This window comes from Peromyscus leucopus, chromosome 6 (assembly GCF_004664715.2).
Source record: "Peromyscus leucopus breed LL Stock chromosome 6, UCI_PerLeu_2.1, whole genome shotgun sequence".
Taxonomy (NCBI): domain Eukaryota; kingdom Metazoa; phylum Chordata; class Mammalia; order Rodentia; family Cricetidae; genus Peromyscus; species Peromyscus leucopus.
Genome location: NC_051068.1, coordinates 113,109,659 through 113,131,201, shown reverse-complemented (window position 1 = coordinate 113,131,201; position 21,543 = coordinate 113,109,659). Strand labels below are relative to the sequence as shown.

General features: G+C 37.4%; 1 protein-coding gene across 11 annotated transcripts in view; it reads left to right on the top strand.

Annotated features, from left to right (window-relative positions):
- Pdlim5 (PDZ and LIM domain 5) overlaps window positions 1-21,543 on the top strand; it is a 169,671-nt gene that overhangs the window by 94,534 nt on the left and 53,594 nt on the right. For 2 of the 11 annotated variants that reach the window (XM_028855383.2, XM_028855380.2), the window contains exons 5-8: window positions 449-540; window positions 8,897-8,914; window positions 9,153-9,325; window positions 9,653-9,689. In XM_028855383.2, the coding sequence (XP_028711216.1) occupies window positions 449-540; window positions 8,897-8,914; window positions 9,153-9,325; window positions 9,653-9,689 (320 nt within the window). Of the gene's footprint in view, window positions 1-121; window positions 541-3,290; window positions 3,308-6,552; window positions 6,568-8,896; window positions 8,915-9,152; window positions 9,326-9,652; window positions 9,690-10,221; window positions 11,288-21,543 lie in introns of those variants that run through there. The other 9 variants (XM_028855384.2, XM_028855381.2, XM_037207141.1 and 6 more) reach the window with 8 other exon arrangements.

The window sequence follows — 21,543 nt, the reverse complement described above, 5'->3', positions numbered from 1 at the left end:
TATTTGGGCTGCTAACGTAATTGTGTTTGTCTTTTTAAAATCCACTGTGTGTTTGTTTGCACTCCATGTGTTTTGCATGTCTTTGCTGTGGTTTGTATGTGTTTATTTTTATTTTGCATAGGGTGAACCGAAAGAAGTAGTTAAACCTGTGCCCATTACATCTCCTGCTGTATCCAAAGTCACTGCCACAGCCAACATGGCCTACAATAAAGCACCACGGCCCTTTGGTTCTGTGTCTTCACCCAAAGTCACATCCATCCCATCACCATCGTCTGCCTTCACCCCAGCCCATGCTACCACCTCATCACATGCTCCCCCTCCACCCGGGGCCGCTGTCACTCCTCCCCCATTCTCTGCATCCGGACTGCATGTTAATGCCACTCTTAGTGCTGACCAGTGTTCATCTGCACCGAGCACTGGTAAATCTGCAGTTAATGTCCCACGGCAGCCCACAGTCACCAGCGTGTGTTCCGAGCCTGCTCAGGAGCTAGCAGAGGGACAGAGAAGAGGATCCCAGGGTGACATTAAACAGCAAAATGGGTAGGTGGCCAAGGGTGGTTTCTGCTCTTTCAGATAATTTCCAGGAAACAATCTACTTTTTCTTCAGCTGTTCTTTGAAGAAAGATGAAGTTATACTTGCTGCGCTAACAGTGACCTTTATTTATTTACAAAGTACTTGTACGAAGCAGTTAGACGTTAATCAGAACTTAATTATGCATTTTGATGTGTTCTGAGCCTGCAACATATTCTGAACGTTTCCCTCCAAGTTCCTGCACAGTGTTGAACAGCTGGCACTTATAATGCAAGGCAGATCTATCACCAAAATTTCCACCCTTTTCTTGGTCTCCAAAGGTTTAGGCAGTGATTGTAATTTTTCTCAGCATGTATATACCTTCTTGAAGAAAGAGGACATGAGTTTGTAACAATCTCTCTCGTCTGGAAAGTAGTCTAGAAAGCTGAAAACAAGTCCACTTCTGACTCACATCTCTGTATAAGTTATTTGCTCAAAGCAGATAGCTAACATTCTTTTTAGGTATATTTTTATCGGGGAATTTATTCTTCAAATGCAAATCGGTAATTTTAAAAAATGAACAATGTTCAGCACCAGAAGCAATATATAGATTTTTTTAAAAGATGAATGCACTTAAACAATAGAGGATGTTAAATAATAGTAACAATTTTTGGAAATTAAGTTGTAATATTTTGTTTGGGCATTGCATTTTTAAAAATGTGTTAAACATACTAAATTATTTGAAGCCCCAAGTTTTAAGGTTGCACGTATGTTTTTGAAGTCTTTATTTCTAGGTAGCTGGTTTGGGTCTTCTACAATTCAGTGAACTTGGAGGCAAAGTGATCTACATACAATTTTGGTTGGATTCGTTGTGATAAAAGTACTTTTTAAGGGAAATACTATGTACATGTGCCGGGCTTCGCGGATGCAAGTCTCCAGGAAATTTATAATTAAAATAATTGTGTAGATAGGCCCATTCTGAGAGATCTCACCCCTCTGGAATGTTAACTCACTTAATGAAGAGGATGTGCTTGCTGTAGAGTTGTTGCTATGGCAGCTCCTGGGCTCTGAAAGAGGAGGTGGCACAGCTCCAGGCTGCTGCGGAGGGAGCAAGGAAGGTTACTGGGCTGTGCATCTGTAGCTCTGTGCATCTGTGGCTCTGTGCTTGTGGGTAGCTTTTTAAAAGTATTGATGTAGACACCGAAGTCAGTTAGTGCCCTTCTCAGAATGTTATGTCTTCTCTGGTCAAAGGCAAAGAATATGTGTATGTTTGGTTATATTTATTCTTGTATGTCTGTTTTATGACAGTAGATGCTAGAGCCATCAAACTAGGTAACCAGAAGAAGGTGATGTTGCCTGTCAAATGCTGAAGCAGAAGTTTACTCTGTTTATTAAATTCTAGCTGGAGTAGATAGAAAGTCCACTGGAGGTAGTCATGTCTTAACTAAAACCTTTAAATGTTTCTGGAAATTTTATAATAAAGTCTTTTTGAGGTAAAAGCAAACTGAAGTTATGGAAAAGTCTTGAGTTTACAAAAAGTTTCAATTTGTGCGTGGTAAACATTCCTTTAGTAATTAGACTTGAAATGATGGCAAGCTTATTTCAGGCCAAAGTGACAGTGCTGTAGTTTCAAGGCCTTGGTGGCAGCTTCCTAATGAGTAGGCAAGTACTCACCAAGCACTGGTGTTCAGCACAGCGCAAAACTGAAGATAAAAGGGATTAATACATGTTTTGCATCATTAACAAGCAAGCTACTGCTTTGCATTTGCAAACTGAAAGTGTTTAAAAATAGCTTGATTTCAAATGCTGTCCAGATGTTAGGACAGTGAGAACACAGTTTGGTGCCTTTGACATTCTAAGGCGACTCTGTAGTGTTCTTTTTGTTACCGCATTTAGACTGGAGAAGTAAAAAGTCACAACTTGACTAGTCAGCAGTGTGTCTTCCTTAGTGTTTTGTGCCATTGATGTACACTTTCTCCACATTAGGTGTCAACCTGTTTCTGTTAGATGTGTGACTGGTTGGCTTCTCAGATTTTTATGATGTCAGTAAAACAAAACTCCCATAAAGTTGAGAGTGATTGCTCTGTATTAATTACTTTTAAAATAGCACCCACCAATGACCAAATGTTTAAAAGTTCAAAGGGATACAAAAGTAAAGGGCTAAGTTGTCTTTTCCTCAAAGCATCAGAACTATTAGTTTTTAAGTGATGAGAAGTGGTTGGCTAATTTGCCAGTTTTATAGGTATCCCACCCAAATTTGTGTTGAATCAATAAACAGGAGACACAAACAAATGCTTATTGGGTGAAAATAATAGGATATAAACTAGCTGTTTCCCCTGTAGTAAGAAGTCTGGCTAGGGTATTGGTAGTTTTGAGAGTAACTATTAGCACTATGTAAGCATCCTTTTCTTGTAACTAGTAATGATAAGGCACTTTTAAGAAATTTCAGTCTTCTACATATAAATTATTGTTCTTGGCATGCCGTTCTCTCTGCTACCCCCTTACTCCATGAAGAACAGAACAGGGTTTTATATTCCTGACTGGGAACAAGCTCTTTTACATGAACTAGATGGACTGGTTTGCATTTCACTGTCCACATGCCTTGCATTATAATGTGCCACTGTTCTCAGAAGGTAAGGCTTTTGTGTATCCTATATTTCAGTTTCTTTGGCTGCAGCTACTAACAGTTCGTATGTTGTGCTTCAGAGGATCTGGCCTTGAAAGATGCAAAAGTTAATGATATAATCAAATAATGGTTTAAAATGCTTTCTCTTTACAGAAAACACACGTGACAAAGTTAGTATCTGCATTACTGGAGAGGAGATATGGTGATTTATATATGAGTAAACAGCATGACTGCTCAGTTTTTGCAAAATTTAATTAAATTTTGCAAAAGAATTATAATTTAGAAAAAAAAGTGTTTCCAATAAGTTTGCTTTGCATTGGTATGTTATAGTGAATTGCTTTATAGTAATAAGTAGTATTGTTTAAGTTATATCATAAAAGATGTGTGGGTTTGCTGTGCAGTGGCTGAAAAAGAAAATGCTTGGGGGAAATCATTCTAATTAGTTAGAAGTGTTATAAGACAAAGATAAGAAACTATAAAAATTTGTACCAGTAGTAAATAATATATACAAAATTGAATTATTTCCAAATTGACGTCAAAAGTCAATAATTTCTTGATAAAATTCTCTAAGACCTTTATGATTTTCCTGGAGAATTAAATCACCCCTTCCCCATCCTATCCTTGTCCACACCTCAGAAGGAGTAAGGCCTCCCTTGGGTCGTCCACAAAGTCTGGCATACCAAGCTGAGGAAGGGCCTCGCCCCTCTCCCCTGCATCAAGGCTGAGCAAGGTGTCCCACCATAGGGAATAATGGGCTCCAGAAAACCAGTTCATGTATTCTGGATTAGTCCTGGTCCCACTGCCAGGGAACCCTCAAACAGATGAAGCCACATAACTGTCACCCACATTCAGAGGACCTAGTTTAGTCCCATGCAGGTTCCCCAGCTGTCAGTCCAGAGTCCTTGAGCTCCCACTAGCTCAGGTCAGCTGTCTCTGTGGTTCCCCATCATAATCTTGACCCCTCCCCTCATATAATCCTTCCTCCCTCTCTTCAACTGATCTCCCGGAGCTTAACCCAGTGCTTGGATGTGGATCACTCCATCTGCTTCCATCAGTTACTGGATGTTGGTTTCTTTCTAATTTACTGTAATCAGTTGATTGACGTGAGCACACTGATAAAATACTCAGACACTGTGAGTTACTGTCGATTTAAAATTAACTTATTATATATAAAAATTGTCCAGCTAGTAGGTTCTAGTCTAGAACATAATTTGTTTGTAAAAAGGAAAACAGGCCACTTGAAATTAAAAAAAAAAAAGACAATTGAAACATTTATATTAAATAGATAGCTTCAAAGTTTAAAATTCAGATCCATTAAGTTAGTGGGTATTATTACTCTGTATTTTACTGTGCTTCTACATATAGGACAACCACCTAATTCTCATTCAGCTGAGTGACCAGGAATATATTTTCTTGTCTGCTTCTTGTACGGGCCAAGATTTGATCCCGAGCCAAATATGGATGTATCTACCATATGTCACCTGTTGTCACTTGAATGTCTTTCTATCATTTTGATTCGTTATCTGTTTGTAGAGACTACAGACTCAAGTTGTGACTCTGCAACTGAATTAATATGCATAGGCTGCACTTTGAAAGCACTGTTCTTGAGTAGTCATGGAATGTTTCTCCCTGCCAACTAGTATTTGAATAGCTTTCAAATATTTTAATTATAAGCCCTAAAGGACAGAAATACACAACCCATTTTACCATTGAGGAAAAGTAACCTCTTGTACTTTGCCTATGACATGGGAAATGGGCATCTTAGCTAGCACAGGTTATCTGGCTATCACATTGACATTGCTACATATGAAGCTTATCTATTTGAGCATTATTTTCTAAAATACTTGAAAATATTTGTTGATTATATTCTACTTAATTTCTTTAGGTTGAAGCCAACTTTCTGCTTATGCCCTTCAACACAGAACCTTGTCTCCACAATTTCACGTTAACACAAAACTTTTCCTCTCAACTTTTAAACTGTTGGAGTGTACATCTACAATTGTATATAAGAGATTATGTTGCAAAGCAATATTGCTGCAAGGTAGGATAGGAAATGCTTTACACCAGTGTTTCTCAACCTGGCAATCAAGTGGCCCTTTCACAGGTCATAGGACCCTTTCTTAAGACCATCGGAAAATACAGATATTTACATTATGATTCATAACAGCAAAATTGCAGTTATAAAGTAGCAACAAAAATAATTTTATGGTTGGGGGTCACCACAACATGAAGAACAGTATTAAAGGGTCACAGCATTAGGAAGGGTGAGAACCACCGCTTCTAATGTGAGATAAGGGTGAATACTTCAGTGCTGTATCCAGCATCACTCAGTGCAGCTGAGCCCTCTGTTATGTTTGTGCTGATGTCAGCATGCAGAAGTTCCACAGCTCTAATTCAGTTTTCACATTAGAGCTGGTGGACAGTTTTCCTTAATTTGTTTATAATAAATTTCTACTCTAAGTTTAGTTGCAGAGTCGGAAAAATCAACATGTTCTTTGACAAAGCAATATAGAATTTATACTTGATTCTCTATCCATAATGGGACACAGATGTATTTGTTTTTAATAATTCTGCCCATGTTAGGCTATGTGAATGAATTGTGTCTTGAAGTTCCCTTTCTTCCATTGTGATTCACTGAGTTCCTTTACCATATCAGCTGAGACAGGCCTATTACAGGGCTCTGTAGTTCCCACACTCTACTTCTAAGCTTCCTGGGGCTTCTGCTTGAGGGTGGTGCTCGTGAGTGGAAGGGAGGAATGTGAACACTGATAGAGAGCCCGCTATTCCTAGTCTGCTGTGCCTTCTACACTTGCATCAGCCACTGCGTTTAAAAAAGAAAATTCAGTGTACCAGTCTCTTATGGGCAGAGATTATAGTTGCTATCAATTTATACTTGTATAATGTGAGACTGAACAGTTTCTTTTCTGATGTTAAAATGCATTCTAAATTGATTTCTAAGTGATATATCAGATTATACTTTATGTGCCTTTGTAGAAAAATAAGAGTTTGATTCATGCCAAAATAACTTTTCCAAAATCCTAGGCATTAAAAAAATACATAGTTCTTTCTTGGTATTCAGGAACTTAGGGCTTGAACTAAGGTTGATACATAAGGCTGTCAGTGTTCTGTGGGATAAACACAGCTGTCCAACTGTTGTCCTCATAGTAGCAATGAAGCAGAGTTTTGACTAACATTTCGCCTACTTGTCTGTGCCCCTGTGATTATTTTGAAGCATGGTGTTCGTGTGCCATCTCTTAAACTGTTTGGGGTCTGCTCTTTCTTTTCTTTTCTTTTTTTTTAATTCTTTTTCTCCCCCGTTTTGTTTCCCCTCTCCGCTGTCCCTGATTTCCGTCATCCTGGGAACCTCCATGTCTTCTGTATCACATCTTTCCTGTATGTATTATTCCTCCTCCAGTAACCCTGGCACTGTGTAAGTACTTAACTAATGCTTTGTCTTGTAATTTCCATCATTCTCTCTCTCACTTTTCATCTTACCACCCCAGCAAATCTTCTTAGTATCATCTCATTACAAGAATTCTCAAGTATATTAAGGAGTATTTTTAAAATGGGCTTTTCACATTAGAAGCTTTCATATGAATCAGTGGGTATGTTTGGAATGCTCACATCTCAACAGTAGAAAAATTGAGAAAAGCTCATGTAAGGGGAGTGGACAGCATTACAAGCAGCATGCACTAGAGTTAGAGATATAGTTTAGGCATCCCTTTTTTTGTATTGTTTGAAAAATTACGTGGGGACGAGCTTCCTAATTTTGAATGTCTATATTTTGAAATAAATTACTTGTTCTTCAGAGTTAAACTTATTCTATTTTCAAAGATTTTAAATATCATTAATACTCCTTTTTAACATAATCATATTCAAATTTTTTACAGTGAGGAAGCACTATATAAATGTTTAAAAAATTTCTGTTACTTAATCTGAAACTTTGAGGCTGTGATGATAAATGCCATAAGGTCTAAGATACACTATATTTTCTATACAACTGTCATGCTAACTACTCCATGGTATTATGTTATTATTCTTAGCTTGAAGCCATTGTTCCATGTTTTTATAGATGGAACTTGTACAGAGGCTAAAACAAATCCTATGTGTTCCATCACCATCACTGCATGAGCTGAGTGTGACTACACACCCCCCGTAATTCTAGTCCTGGGGCGATGGAACAGGAGGAGCAGAAGTTAAAGGCCAGTCTGAGCCACCTGCCGAGTTCTGAGATCAGCCTGGGCTGCATGAGAACTTAATAAAAGAACGTACCCTTGAAATTGGCAATAATTTAAGAATAAACAGTGCTTACTGACTAATTAAAGGGAAGTTTAAAACTTAATAGATTTGTTAGCTGCTACAAATTTTTTCAAGTACTTACATAAAATTAAGAGCTACTTTATATATACCAAAGGCTGTGTTTTTTAAATCACTTCTGTCTTTTTCTTAGTTACTCAAATTTTTGTCTGTCCTTAAAAGGATTAGGTGTTGCTCAGTATTCATAAATGTCTGTTCGGTAGTTCACTTCCATAATCCTGAAGTATCAATGTAAACTATGTGTCTTGCTATTTTTCTGCACACATACTGGTTCTTCCTTTATGTATGTCTGTGACTTATACTCACACTTCACAGGTAATTTTCAAGTCTCCCTGAAAGAGCAGTATGATGATTTCTATAGGTCTTGACCCGTGGAAAGCTGTTTTCGTATATCATCTCTCTTATTTATTCCTCAGAACCACCTTTAAGATACAATTCCCACTTTTCAAATGGGAAATCTGAGACTTAGAGCAGTTAAGTTACTTCTGTAAAACACATTGAGTGGGGGACAAAGTCCTTCCCTCCAAAGCCAGTGTTGTTAACTTGGAAAAGCTCAGTTGCTGAGGTAGGCTTTTGATGCTGTGACTGCTAGAATGCTGGCAGTCCTGTGGCACGGTGACTGTCTATGATGAGTTAACTTAGCAGATCTTACATCCACATCTGGCCACATTTAGAACATTTGTTCTACTCAGATCTTAGGATTGCATTCTGCCAGATAAGACTTGAGCTTATCTGTTTATTTTCTGAAATATTTGGCATTTGTCTTATTTCAGGAGAAGTAGAAAATATTTATTCAGTTGATCCTGAAATGATAAGTAATAAATATTGTGATTTCCTTAATATTTATGCTATATTAATATAAATGTGAATGTTCTTGGCAAACTCGGTGTTTGGATATCATACTATTCTTGTCTTTGGTATATATTATCAACCTTAATTCTCAGAAAACTACTTTATGTCTTCTTTGTTAATGAAAACACTGAGACTCAGTGAGATGGACTTGTCCAAAATCACACTTGTGAAGAGTGATGGAGGCAGGATCTCAACCTTGGTCTGTTAAAGAAACCACAGATCTTCATTGTGCTCACATGGAACACACTCTTTAGGATTAAAGATGCTGTAAACACAATTGGGAAAGCTATAGAACATAACACTTAGGGTCCTTTCCAAAATTTCCAAAATTTTTAGAATTGCTACTTTATCCATACAAAGAGATATGGTCATTTAAGTTGTGAAAATTAATCCACTGAAAGATTCTAGAATAAATATTCATATTTAAGTGGCTAAATCGTAGTTCATATTGTTTTATATAGCACAATGATTTCACATTGTTAGATTTTTACTGCTGTAGACTTTCCATTGTCTCTTTTCCTTATTCTTTTTCTCTCCTTTTCTTCATGTTGGGAATCTTTCTTCTGCTGCCTCCTTCTGTCACTTAAAAGGAAAATTCCACCTAAACGGTAATCTTGTTGTTCAGTACAACCTTTTAGCATTGTTTGCACTAACCTGTACATCTATTTTACTACTATGTCTATCTAGAAGGGGGTTTTAATTGAGTATTTTTATACAAACTGTGTATATAAAAGGAATATTGAGAAGTAACTGTATAAATTATAACTAGTTCACCAGAGACTATTTTTTTTTTTATCATCAATGCAATTAAAATTGTAATTAGTATTTTTTTGCTTTTTTTTCTAGCCCACCGAGAAAACACATTGTGGAGCGCAACACGGAGTTTTATCACATCCCCACTCACAGTGATGCCAGCAAGAAGAGGCTGATCGAGGACACTGAAGACTGGCGCCCACGGACTGGAACAACTCAGTCTCGTTCTTTCCGGATCCTTGCGCAGATCACCGGGACCGAACATCGTGAGTAAACTCTAGAAACCTTAGGAGACGGATGTTTTTGGCTCTGATAGCAGCATCTAGGCTTATCAGCAATTACGGAAAAACAGTCCTGGCAAAGATTGCATGTAAATTAATTTGTATATAGCAAGATTTCAGGTCAGGGAGTTGCATTGAGAAGAGGGGGTGTACTAGCCTTGGTTTATAGCCAGTGTAAACACAGTATGGATTTGTTTTAATTGTTCTATGTGGTTTCAGCATTTGACATTGATTCATAATTATGATAATTATGTAAGTGATTTTGAAGTTGAAGAACTGAAAAGTTAATTTTGGATCTTATTTACATTGCAGTGAAAGAATCTGAAAATGACAACACAAAGAAGGCAAAGTAAGTTCTCTTTTAATGAATGGAATGCTTTCTTTTCATGAATGGTCTCAATTTGTTGTTTTCAAACTTTCAAGTGTAATGTTACAGTTTTGTTGTTTTTGTAAATAGAAACTAAGCATTTAACCCATGGTGCCTTTAGTGTGACCTAAACATGCAACCTACAGATTTCCAAATTAGTTGATTCTGTCCAGATTTTATGTCTAAAGCATATTCGCTTTAATATTGACATAATGAATGGGTACAGGGCATTTGGATGATGTTTTACTAACAGTATAAATCTCATTGATCGAGTTCCTGTGTTGTCTTGAACTCTATTTATTTAGTACATAAAAGAATATTTTCAAGAGGACTCTGTAGACTAATTCCTGTATTTCCAAAAACTCTCTACTTTTAAACACTGCTATTTTTAACAAAACAGCTGTCTGAAATTAAGCTTTTACAAGGCATGTTTTCTGCATGGTTGGAATTAGTGTAGAATCTTTTTCTTCCACTTTCTTATGACTCTTCTATCACTCTTTTTTTATTTCCACAGGGAAAAGATACCCCTTCACGTCTTTAGTCCCAAATATACAAAATTACGTGACTGGCACCATGAAGTTTCAGCACGTGCTCTTAACGTACAGTGACTATGAGCCTTGCTTCCCCCACCCAAGCAGCCAGCACATACCTTTCATTCACCTTTTCTTTTTCCAGTTTCATAGCAGTATCTGTTTTACATTTATCTCATGAAAACTAGAACATTTCTATACTTGTCTAACAATTTCTAATTGGGAAAATAAGAAGAAAGGACAGGCTTTGTTCTAATTGGTAGCTCACAAATGCAAAACAAAGAAAGAAAAGGAAGTGACTAGGACCCCTTCAGTGTATTTACACCTATTGTCACCGTTTCGGTCATTATTGTGGAGCAGGAAGTCTTTTTGTAAGGTTTCTGGTTCGTCGGTTGAAGCAGAGGTAGATGAGCAAATAATGTCCTTGTCTAATAAGGAAAGTGATATCCTTATGTTATTACCTTTCCCAAGTTTACTTTTAAGTTCATCATTAAGGAATGTTTAAAGTTGATTATAAATTCTCCTAAGAGAGCAAATGTGAGGAGGCAGATTCATCACAGAAGACTATTGGAACTCATTGTGGACTTGGGTGTCTTTAAAAGCCTACTGCTAAGGTGGCTACAAAAAAGACACTTTGCCCTTGCTTGCAGTGCGGAACCACAGTATTCTTTTACTTTAGTTAAGTTTAAAGATCCTGTCATCTACTGAAGGAAATGTATGTAAGCTGGTGGGTGTTTTCATGGACTATCCAATTTCTAGGTGTAAGACATGTAGAAGATAGCTTTGCTTCATCTTTATGTTGGAGGAAAATAGCATCAAATAAGTTTCAATTTAAATGTTTCTGATATTGGAGGGATATTTTAGTGTTATAAACTACCGTGTGTTGCTGCTATTCTTACAAAGCTGTATTTTGAGCAGTACAGGGAAATGGAATATCTGATTATAACTGCTTCTGCCTTGTAATATAATACATTATATATTAGATCTAAACTCAGTGATAAATACATTTTGAAGTTTGAAAAGAACTGTAATAAAGTTGTCTGTACCTTACCTCTGTACTTGTTTCTTTGAGGCTAGTGACCTGCTGCCCAGGGCTTGTTAAAACATTGCTACAGGAAGATGAGTACTACTTTGTCTTTTCATTTGGAGAACATTTTCAATTCATGAAGTTACCGAAATGTAGAAGTAACACATGGCAAAAATCCAGCCTCCCCTTTTGTCCTCCCGAGTTGTTCCTTATTTAAGGCAGCATCTTATGTGAACAATATATAACCGGTCTTCCTGTGACACAGCCAAGAGTCCTTCCTTGTACACCAGTGATTACTGGGGATCTGGCCTACATTCAAAGATCACTTTTTACTTTTCCTAGTGTTCTTTCCTTCTGTGTCACCATAGACTAGAAAGAAGTATGTGGATAAGTTGAAGCAACTAACATTAATTTTCAGTTAGTGATTTCTTATTATGCAACAGTTGGCCTGTTAAATGCACTTGAAAATAGTTCTAGGATTTAGCTGCGCCCCCCAATGATAATAAGGGTATGAAGGATGCCCTCTTATTGCAGCATTTCCTCAGATATTCGAAGGCTTGCCTACTCGTGCTTTTATTATCCTGACTTTAGGCCCAGTTTTTACTGCATCTCTATCCTATGGAAGAAACTCTTTCTTTTCCCACTTTTCTGTGCCTAGTTATGCTTCATTATTTGAAACACAGTATCTGAAAGAAGATTGAGTTAGAGTCACTTAAAAATGATGTATCAGAGTAAAGATGGTATCTTCCCACTAAAATCCAATTTTCTTGAGTAACTATAGAATTTGATGAACCATTAGAAAGAATTTTACATAAGTAAAACATTTTTTCTAATATAGAGAAAGAATATGTATAGAACTTTTTTTTTTACTTGAAATAGACGGTGTTGAAAAAAGAGTTGAGTGCCTTGCCTAAATGTCCATAGTGTTTATTTAATATATTGTCGAAAGTGCAGATGACTGAAATGATCTGCATGGGAGTGGGAATCAGCGTCCAGCCAGCATCAAGAAGATGTTCCAGTTCGTCCTGCCAGAACTTGAATTCCTGAGCCCAGTGACTCTTCTGGGACAGTGTATATTCTTAGCTCAGAATCTAGCCAGATATTATAAAAGTTTACGAAAAGTATTTTGTAAGGATAGTTATCTGATTTATGACTTGTTTGTCCTTCTTATACAGACTTCATCACAAGCTTGTTTTTAATATGAAATTGGGAACTTACTCTAAAATGATTCTCAACATATTTTCCCACAGTTTTTACTACTCAGAATATGGGTGTGTCTTACACAGTCGTATACTTTTGTTACCTTCCACATATATTACTCTTGTGATCAGGTTCATACTCATTTCATTATCATTATGCCCTTTAAGAAAGCTCAAATATACATATATATATATACATATATATATATCTGGTATATATACATATGTGTATATCTGATATATATATCTTATATATACACATATGTGTGTATCTGAAATATATATCTTATATATACATATGTGTATATCTGATATATATACACACACATATATATCTGATATATATATATATACATATATGTGTGTATCTGAGCTTGTATAATAAAAGTCATTATATTAGAATACAGAATAGCTAGTCCATTTTTTTCATTCAAAAGTATAGAATTAGGTTTTTAAAAATCATTTGTTTATTTTTATTTTATGTGTATTAGTGTTTTGCCTGCATTTATTTCCGTGTGAAGGTGTCAGTTCCCTGGAACTGGAGTTAGAGACGGTTGTGAGCTGCCATGTGGGTGCTGGGAATTGCCAGGTCCTCTGGAAGAGCAGTCAGTGCTCTTAATCATTGAGCCATCTCTCCAGCCCTAGAATTGGTTTTTTATCCAGACAAGTAATTTTACACTTACTTTGTTTTTATATGATTCATGACCACTCACTCATTGATTCATTCATTCTGTGTTCATTCTTTCAAATGAGTAATTATTTGAATGTCAGGCACCAATCTGTATGCTGTGGATACCATAGTAAATAATGAATAAACATATAAACAGGATGATCCAAGGTAATTTTATTACCAGATAATAAAGTAGGCTAATATAAAACAGATTTGGTTTAGGCAGGGCAGAATTGCTGTAGATTATCTGGCAATCTGTGAACTCAGCCTTGATGCTGATTCTTTGTAGAGAGTAAGAACTAGGCTGTGTGATGATCTCAGGCAGAGCTCAATGCAAAGGAGACAGGTGGAGAAGAGTGTGGCAAGTCTGTACATCAGACAGCACAGTGCAGCTGGAACACATAGAAGAAACAGATCCATAATTCTTAAGCATGTAAGCAAACAGTTTTTATTCGGAATTTAACCACTTGAGTAAAATTCAAAATGAAGAATCAGTGCATTGGGGAGGGGGTTTGCCAGCTTATTAAATAAAGTGCATACCTAGTAGTCCAGTCCTGACTACTGTCAATTTATTATTTTTTTCTATTGAGATTCAATAAAGATTGAGAGGGGGAAAAAGGCTTACCTGTACTGTCTTTGTGGCATGTAGGGAATAGAATATGCTATAGAACATAGATCAAACAACAAAGTTTGAATGTCTAAAACTTGGCCTATGATACAGGATTCATAATTTTGTTGGTAGGTTTAATGATTCTGTTTCTCTGTGAAAAGCTGGCTTGATTTATCTCATCCATTAAAATTTCATGATGCAATTAACTATTTCCTTGGTGATTCCTTGCAAAATAGGCATCGTATCTTTTATTGTTATTAGAAATAGTGAGAAGCAGCTCAATAAAGCCTGGGTTTTATGCTCAGATTTGTAGCTGGCTGAGTTTCTACCTCTGTGGAGGACCTGATAGCTGCTTCTGAATATGTATGAGCCAGGCGGAATTACTCTGTGATTCATCAGCACCAACATTCAGTGAGCTGGTTCTGTTGATATGGGGAAGAGGAGATTGAAAAGCCTAATCATTTCAGCATACTTAGAGACAGCTCATAATAGCTGTTGTATCTCCAGGACTGCTGTGGCTGGTTACCTGAGGCTGCCTTCCTCCACAACAGCAGTTCACCTCTCTTGAGTCCCTGCTACCAGGCCCCTCCAGTTCTTGACTTAAGAGGCACTTCCTAGTAAGCACCTTCCATGATAAACTCTGAAAGCCGGTCACCAGACTTGGTTACACAGGTTCTACAGCATGGTCCTTTTACTAATCTTCCCATCATTTTTGTCTTCAATCTCTTTTCCTTTCTCCTTGATCTTCGACACAGCCACAAGATTAAAGGAAGTCTTTGAAGTAAAAGATTAGTTACTGTGCATGAAAGTTAAAAGAAAGATTCGTTTACTTTTTTTTTTTTTTGCCTTGAATAAAAGTGTTTCTTTGTTGATTACATTATAGGCCATCTAGACTTAATGAATGGGTATTATAGTTAGAGCTATGTCAGTGAAGCAATAAAGGAAGAACTCTTAAAAGGAAAATCATTGAGTATGTGTAAGGCATATCTAAAGTATTAGTTTGAATGTTGTAAATGTAAATGTGCAGCATTTTAGAATTCTATGTATTTGCCTTTTGATGAGCCATTTAATAAATTTTATCTGGGTGCGTCTGTTCTCTGTACATTGTTAACTTTACTTCTTGTTCTCTCCTAAGGGTGATGCTACTACTCTGTATCTATCGGTAATGAGCTGGGTAGTATTCGGGTACATAAGACTAGGTGGTGTCACCAGGGACATTACTGAATGCCTTTTCCCATCGATTGAAGACTTGTCCAGCCCTCAGTGCCAGTGGTGTGGTAATGGGAAGGACTGGGTTGAGTGCTGCTGTTCTCTACCAGAGCTTTCTTATTCCATCTCAGAGCTTCACTTACACATTCTCTACAATTCACCCTCTCCACAGCCACCCCACAGTGGAAGTAACTCACTTCTGACCTAGTTTACTATATAGATTTTAACTCTCTTGGTACCTCTTTTTGTGGTTTTACTGATGGGTATTTGTCTACATAATCTGACTTTCTACCTTGTTCCTGGAAGACAAGGGTCTTCATATAAAAATACAAATTGGAAGAAAGGCACTCTCATAGACATCTTCTGGATGCATGGAGTAGTGAGTATATAAGTAAAGGCCTGTATAAATCTATGGAATGATTAACCTTGAAGATGTGTTAGGATCTATGATTCTTCCCCATCTACCTCTTAATCAGAAATAGTCTGTATTAGGCGGCCCTGGCACAAGCTGCACATGTTAAGTGGCTTAGCAGATAGATTAATTATCCTCATTGTTCTGGAGCCTAGAATTCCTAGGTCACCATACCAGCAGGCTTGGTTTCCAGTGAAGCCTGTTTTCCTGGCATTTTAATTTTCCCTTCTTCCTCTTATAGGACACCAGTTATATTGAACTTGGACCCCATTTACCCTTAGTTACAAATTTAAAGAATCTGTGACCAAATTGAGTCACACTGAAGACTTCAATATATGAATCAGGGTAATAATACAGTCCAGTCCTTAACTATACCCATGGATTTTCCTCACACTCCTTTGACTCGCAAGATGTAAGTCTGGAATAGAGTTACATGCCTTGGACCCATTTGTAAGCACCGTCACAATCTCTGGTGCTTCTTTTCCTGTTTTGGACAACAAGTATTTGTCCCCATGTCCTATGTCTCCAACTAGAGAATAAGCTTTTAGAATGTAAGCATCTTAGCATACTCTGCCATACTTGATATTAACAATTCAGTTACTAATTGACTATGCTTGCCCATTGTTTTCTTCTCTGCTAAGTAGTTAGGAAAAATCGTTATACGATTTTTGTACACAAGTGCAATTGAATCAGTAGTAGGTCATTTTTTGTTATAATATCGACATGTTGCTTACATTAGAAGTAAAAAAATGGACCTACTAAGTGTCTTGAAAGGAAGAATATGGTACTCCCGGTCATGTAATCGCCTGTAGTTGACTCTTTTCTCCTGTTGTTATCTGTTCATGAAGCAGGCGTGGAAGAGTGTTTTGTCTGTCTGTTTCGTCAAAGCAGCCTTTGCTTCATAGTCCTTCCTTTGTGTTTATGGGATGCTTCCACAGGACTGCATGGAGTCTCTTCGGTGGAGAAAATAACTGATCTTTGAAACAGATAGATGCGACACTTAGTGCTCTGATTGGAAAAAGGAACAGAAATCATTTATCATTCACGTTTAAAGAATCTACTTTATGTTGTGAACTTGAGAAAGGCAAAAGCAGAGCCAGATGTCATTAGAGCCCTTGCTTCATGTATAGGAAGCCCTGGGTTTGGTCTCCAGAACTGCAAATATAAATAAACGAGCTAAGAACTATCATGTTAGTAACATAATAGAAATGATGATGATGATAATGACGATGATAGTGATAGTGATGATTATTATGATGATGATGAGTGGTATACTAGAATAGAAAATTATGGGAAACCATTGAAAATTTTATTTAAAAATGACTTCCTTAAAATATACTTATATGCAAAATATATAATTTTGTCAAATATGATACAACTTACTTAAAATTAAAAGATGTCCCTCTTGGTCTCATAATTTTGTCTTTCTACTGAATAGGAATATTACTATTTCAATGTGCAGTTTATATGTAAATAAATATAAACTAGCATTTTACTTGAGCAAGAGAAATTGCATCACTTTGTTACTTTCTCACTATGCATGGGTGCTCGGAGTTGAACCCAGGTCCTCTGGAAGAACAGCCTGTGCTCTCCACCTCTAAGCTATCTCTCCAGCACACATAACCTTGTTAGAGTCCAGCATAGTTCGTCAGGATTTTTATCTCCCTTTCATAATGAATGATGGATCTTGATTACTTTATGGTGAAGAATTGTAATGTGGTCCTGGGATGGTGGCTCAACAGGTATGAGCACTTCTGTGTAAGCATGAAGACCAGAGTCATGTAAAGAAGCCAGGCATGACTGTCCGTGCCTGTAACTCCAGCACTGGGGGACATCGACATGGGGGGCATCGAGATGGCCAGCCAGGTTAACACAATGATGAACTTCCAATTCAGTGAGAGATGCTTTCTCAAGGCAGTGAGGAAAGTGGTATGTGAAAGAAGATATCCAGCATCTGCCTCTGGCCTCCACATGAGTATGCATGGGCACACATACCCATACACTCACATGTTACAACACATATCACGTGTGCATATCACATACAACACACATATTACATACCACACACAAACACACAACCACGCAGGCATTATAACACAAGATGTGACTTCCCAGTTTTCAAAGAATTAAATGATTGGCAGGTGACGTACCTGCTTTTCCCTTTAGTGTAAAAGGCTTCAAACTGGGGTCTCCCATTATACTGCATCAAGCTGAAATAGTTATGGAGTAAAGAATGTCCTTCTCAGGCTGTCTGTAACACCAGTTAATATCCATATGATTCCTGACATATAACCATCAGAGTGGAATTTTCCAATGGAAGAATGGATCTAAGTTCCTTCTGAACAGAAACCGTTATATTTACATACTCAACAATTTAGAAACAAACTGCAGGAAATTTCCCTAATATGTTCTTTTGCAAGTTAATGTTTTTTTTATTTTGTTTTTGTTTTTGTTTTTTTGTTTTTTGTTTTTAATTTCTTCACAGGTGAAGAAATACAAACCTGTAAAAGGCAGAAAAAAACTTTCTGGCCAATTTCCTGTCTTCATTATTGTTCTATTTCAGAAACATTGGTCCCTTGTTAAATATTAAGATATTTAAGACACATGCAGGGGCTGAGGAGATGGTTCCACCAGTTAAGTGCTCACCCTGCAAGCGTGGGGACCTGAGTTTAGCCCCCAGACACATGTAAAAAGCCTGTTGTGGTATGTGCTGGTGAGGAGAACACAAAGGCCTGGGGCTTGTTGCATGGCTAGTCTTGCTCAGTTGGTGAGCGCCAGGTTCACGGAGAGGCCGTGTTAAGGTGGAAAGTGATAGAGCAAGACACCACATGTTGACTTCTGGCTTCCATATGCACATGTGTACAAGTGCACACACACACACACCCCTGCGTACACTATGTGCAGATACAAACACACAAGGCTACATGCTAGTTGGTTATATTTGTTACCCCCAAACTACATAAGCTCTGCAGAGAAGTGAGAATTGCTCCCAATCCGATGTTCACATACATTGTTATGAGCTCAGTTAACACTTAAACCCAGAGGACAGAATGCCAACACCTCCACACCAGTCTAATTTTGGAAAATGATTCTGAAAATATCTAGCTAGAATTCCTCAGCTGCCACTGTCTCAAACATTTCTACACGATATGTATGACAATCTGGAAAAGGATCATAGGTCAAAAATGGGTACATGAGCAAGTCGTTTTTGTGGGTTGCAAAATACAGAGTATTTGTACTTGATCTGCCTTCATGTTCTTTTGGTAAATTCTTCTGTGGTATAGCAGCTGCCGGTTGGTGACAGTAATGCAGTTGTCGCCATCTGCTGAGCATAAGGGATCATTACACTTGAGCGCCTTCTGAGAGCAGTCCTGTAGAAAAAAATACTTGAGACAAGACGGTTTCTACTTACTGTGTATTTTCATGTACAAATTGTTGTCTGCATAGTTCTAAAAACTTTGTCAAAATATTTGTGATTTATTGCTTCTTATAAAACTCCTTTATTAATAAAAATCAGTATTTGTGATATGTAGACTTGACTCATCTCTAGAGTCCAGAATATATGCCAAGTGCCTTAGAACATGGGCAGGCTTATAGATCAGTAACCCTTAAGTATGATTCTGCTAGGGTTAATTTTTCCTATTCCTACCTTCATGGAAGTAAACACAGTGTTGTTTTTGTCTGCTTGAAAATGCAATATCAAACACGACTCCTTTAGTCTTTTTAACATAAACAAATGACAACCTAGAAAACTTAGTTAGAAGCGTTGATGATAGACAGTTTCACCATGATAGTCTTCATTTGATCTCTTTTGTTTCTAGCTAATTTCACATATTTCAGCCACACTGACACTTCAGAGTACTTAGTTATTCTGCCTTTATCTTTATATGAAGATTTGTTTATTATCGTAGTGTGATTTTTATAAAAGAAATTAAGCTAATACATTACATAATAAAAAGTAAATGATGTGGAAGGATATTTTAGCAACTTAATTTTTTCTTTCCTTAAAGAACTTGATTTTCAGATTACAAGTATTTCAAAGCCACTGTTGCTTGTCCCTTCTCTATTTTAGTATATATTGAAAGCTGTCTGTTGAGCTACCCTGTGTCTGCCTTAGTGATAGGTTCTCATCTCACAAGTGCACTCCATTGTTCTTTGGGGGTCTGAATTCACTTCTTTGAACAGAACATGTCAAGGAAGGATAACCCTGGGGAATTTTTGAGGTAATTCTGTCTTTTCATGCACTTTATTATTTTTGACAGTAGTCTAGCAATTCATAAAAGGAACCTAGAATGAACTGAAAGATTTTATAATTTCAGATCTTGGTTAGACAGTGAGTAATTTGAAATTTTAATACAGGAAAGGAACATGTTTAGACAGATGTGATTAAAATCAAGGGTAACAAACTGCAAAAAAGGAATCAAACATTTGTAGCTCTTATAAAGGAAATTGGAAGCATATCACATGATATAAAGAAAATGTACCTTGGTCTAGTTTGCTTTCTGTTGCTGTGATAAGCACCATGTTCAAGAAACTTAGGTAGGAAAGGGTTTATTTAGCTTATGCTTTCTAGGACATAGTCCATCAGGAAGTCAAGGTAGAAGTTGAAACAAACCATAGAGGAACTCTGTTTACTGGCTTGTTCACTTCTCATGCCCATCTAGCTTTCTTACATAGCCCAGACCCTCCTGTCCAGGGATGATACAGCGAACAGTGGGCTGGGCCCCTCACATCAGTCTCAATCCAGAGAGTTTAACAAGGACATGGCCACAGGCCAGTGCTTTAATTGAGGCTCTCTCTTCCCAGGTTACTTATGGTTGTGTTAAGTTGCTGATAAAGACTAACAAGCATATGCTTCTCCCTAAATAAATAAAGTAAAACTACCCAACAACGTTAATTTGGGGCATTACAAAAAGGAAGAAGCAGAAACAGACGTGGCATTGTCAATAGTGATTGTGAAATTTGTGTCTTTATTGAAAGATGCAAGGGAGCAAAAATAACCCAAACTCAGAAGCACATACTAAAAGGTTTTGATTTACTTACCTCTGAAGAAATTGAGGCCTCGATATAAGCTGATTCTCTCTTTGGTCATATTTTCCTCAGTGATTTACATGTACTTTAAGAAGATTGCTAAGGAGTGTTGACTCTTTTTTAAGCTGAAAAATGAGAAAGAAAATAGAATAAGCAGAGGCATATATTTTTTTTTCAAAAGGGAAAGGTTACCTTCTAACTCATAAACTAGTTTAAATTTGGGCTCACTTGGTATAAAAAAGAAAAACATCCAACAAATGCTTATGAAATACTTTGTACCGCTCACTGTTCCAGGTACTAGATCATGGCAGAAAGAGAGGGCTGGCCAAGCATGGAACAGCATCCAGTGGGACAAAACATGCAGAGGAGGCTTTAGTCACTTCCCTCAGCTTAACCTGTCTCTCCCTTTCTTTACTAGGCTTCATGGATAGCAGCCTTCTATAAATCCCTGCAGATCCCCAAACTGATCTCTCTCCTTGTCTCATCTCTGGGTCCTCCACCTCTGGCTTTAGTGACTGGCTCAATTGCCCCCCTTTCCACCTCAGTGACAGTGTGTTGAGCCACTGAGTACCTGAGTTACTAAATTCTTTGATTTGTTTTACTTCTGGGATATACTTTCCCAAAACTAAGCCTTAGTCTTGGAATATGACAGCCATGCAATCCAAATTTCCATGTAATATGCCCAAAATCTAGATGTTTTAAGCACTCTTCTTCCCCTTGCCTCATTTTTTAACCTCCATATTCTATCAGCCTTTTCACTGAGCTAAAATGGATTGTTCCTAAATGCAACATCATTTCTAACTCTCTTATCCCTACAATATATCTACTCCTCTTCTAATATACAAAACTCTCCGCAGCTGAAGGTAGGAGAGTCAAGAAGTTCAAGGCCTGCCTGATCATAGCGTAAGCTCAAGGCCCACTGGGAAACTAAGTGGTTGGCAAGATGTATCTCTTTAGAATAACCTATCAGTGTTTTTATTTTTTCAATACTGAGTGGTGCAAACTGCAACAAAAGGGCGTAGAGGTTAGAGCAGAACAGTATAGTGTTTGTGAGGTCTTGCAGTGATGGGAGTTAGCTGGATTAGGAAAGACATAAAGGAGTGGAGTGCGAGCCTAGGAAATGATGGATGAACAAAATGAGAAGCACA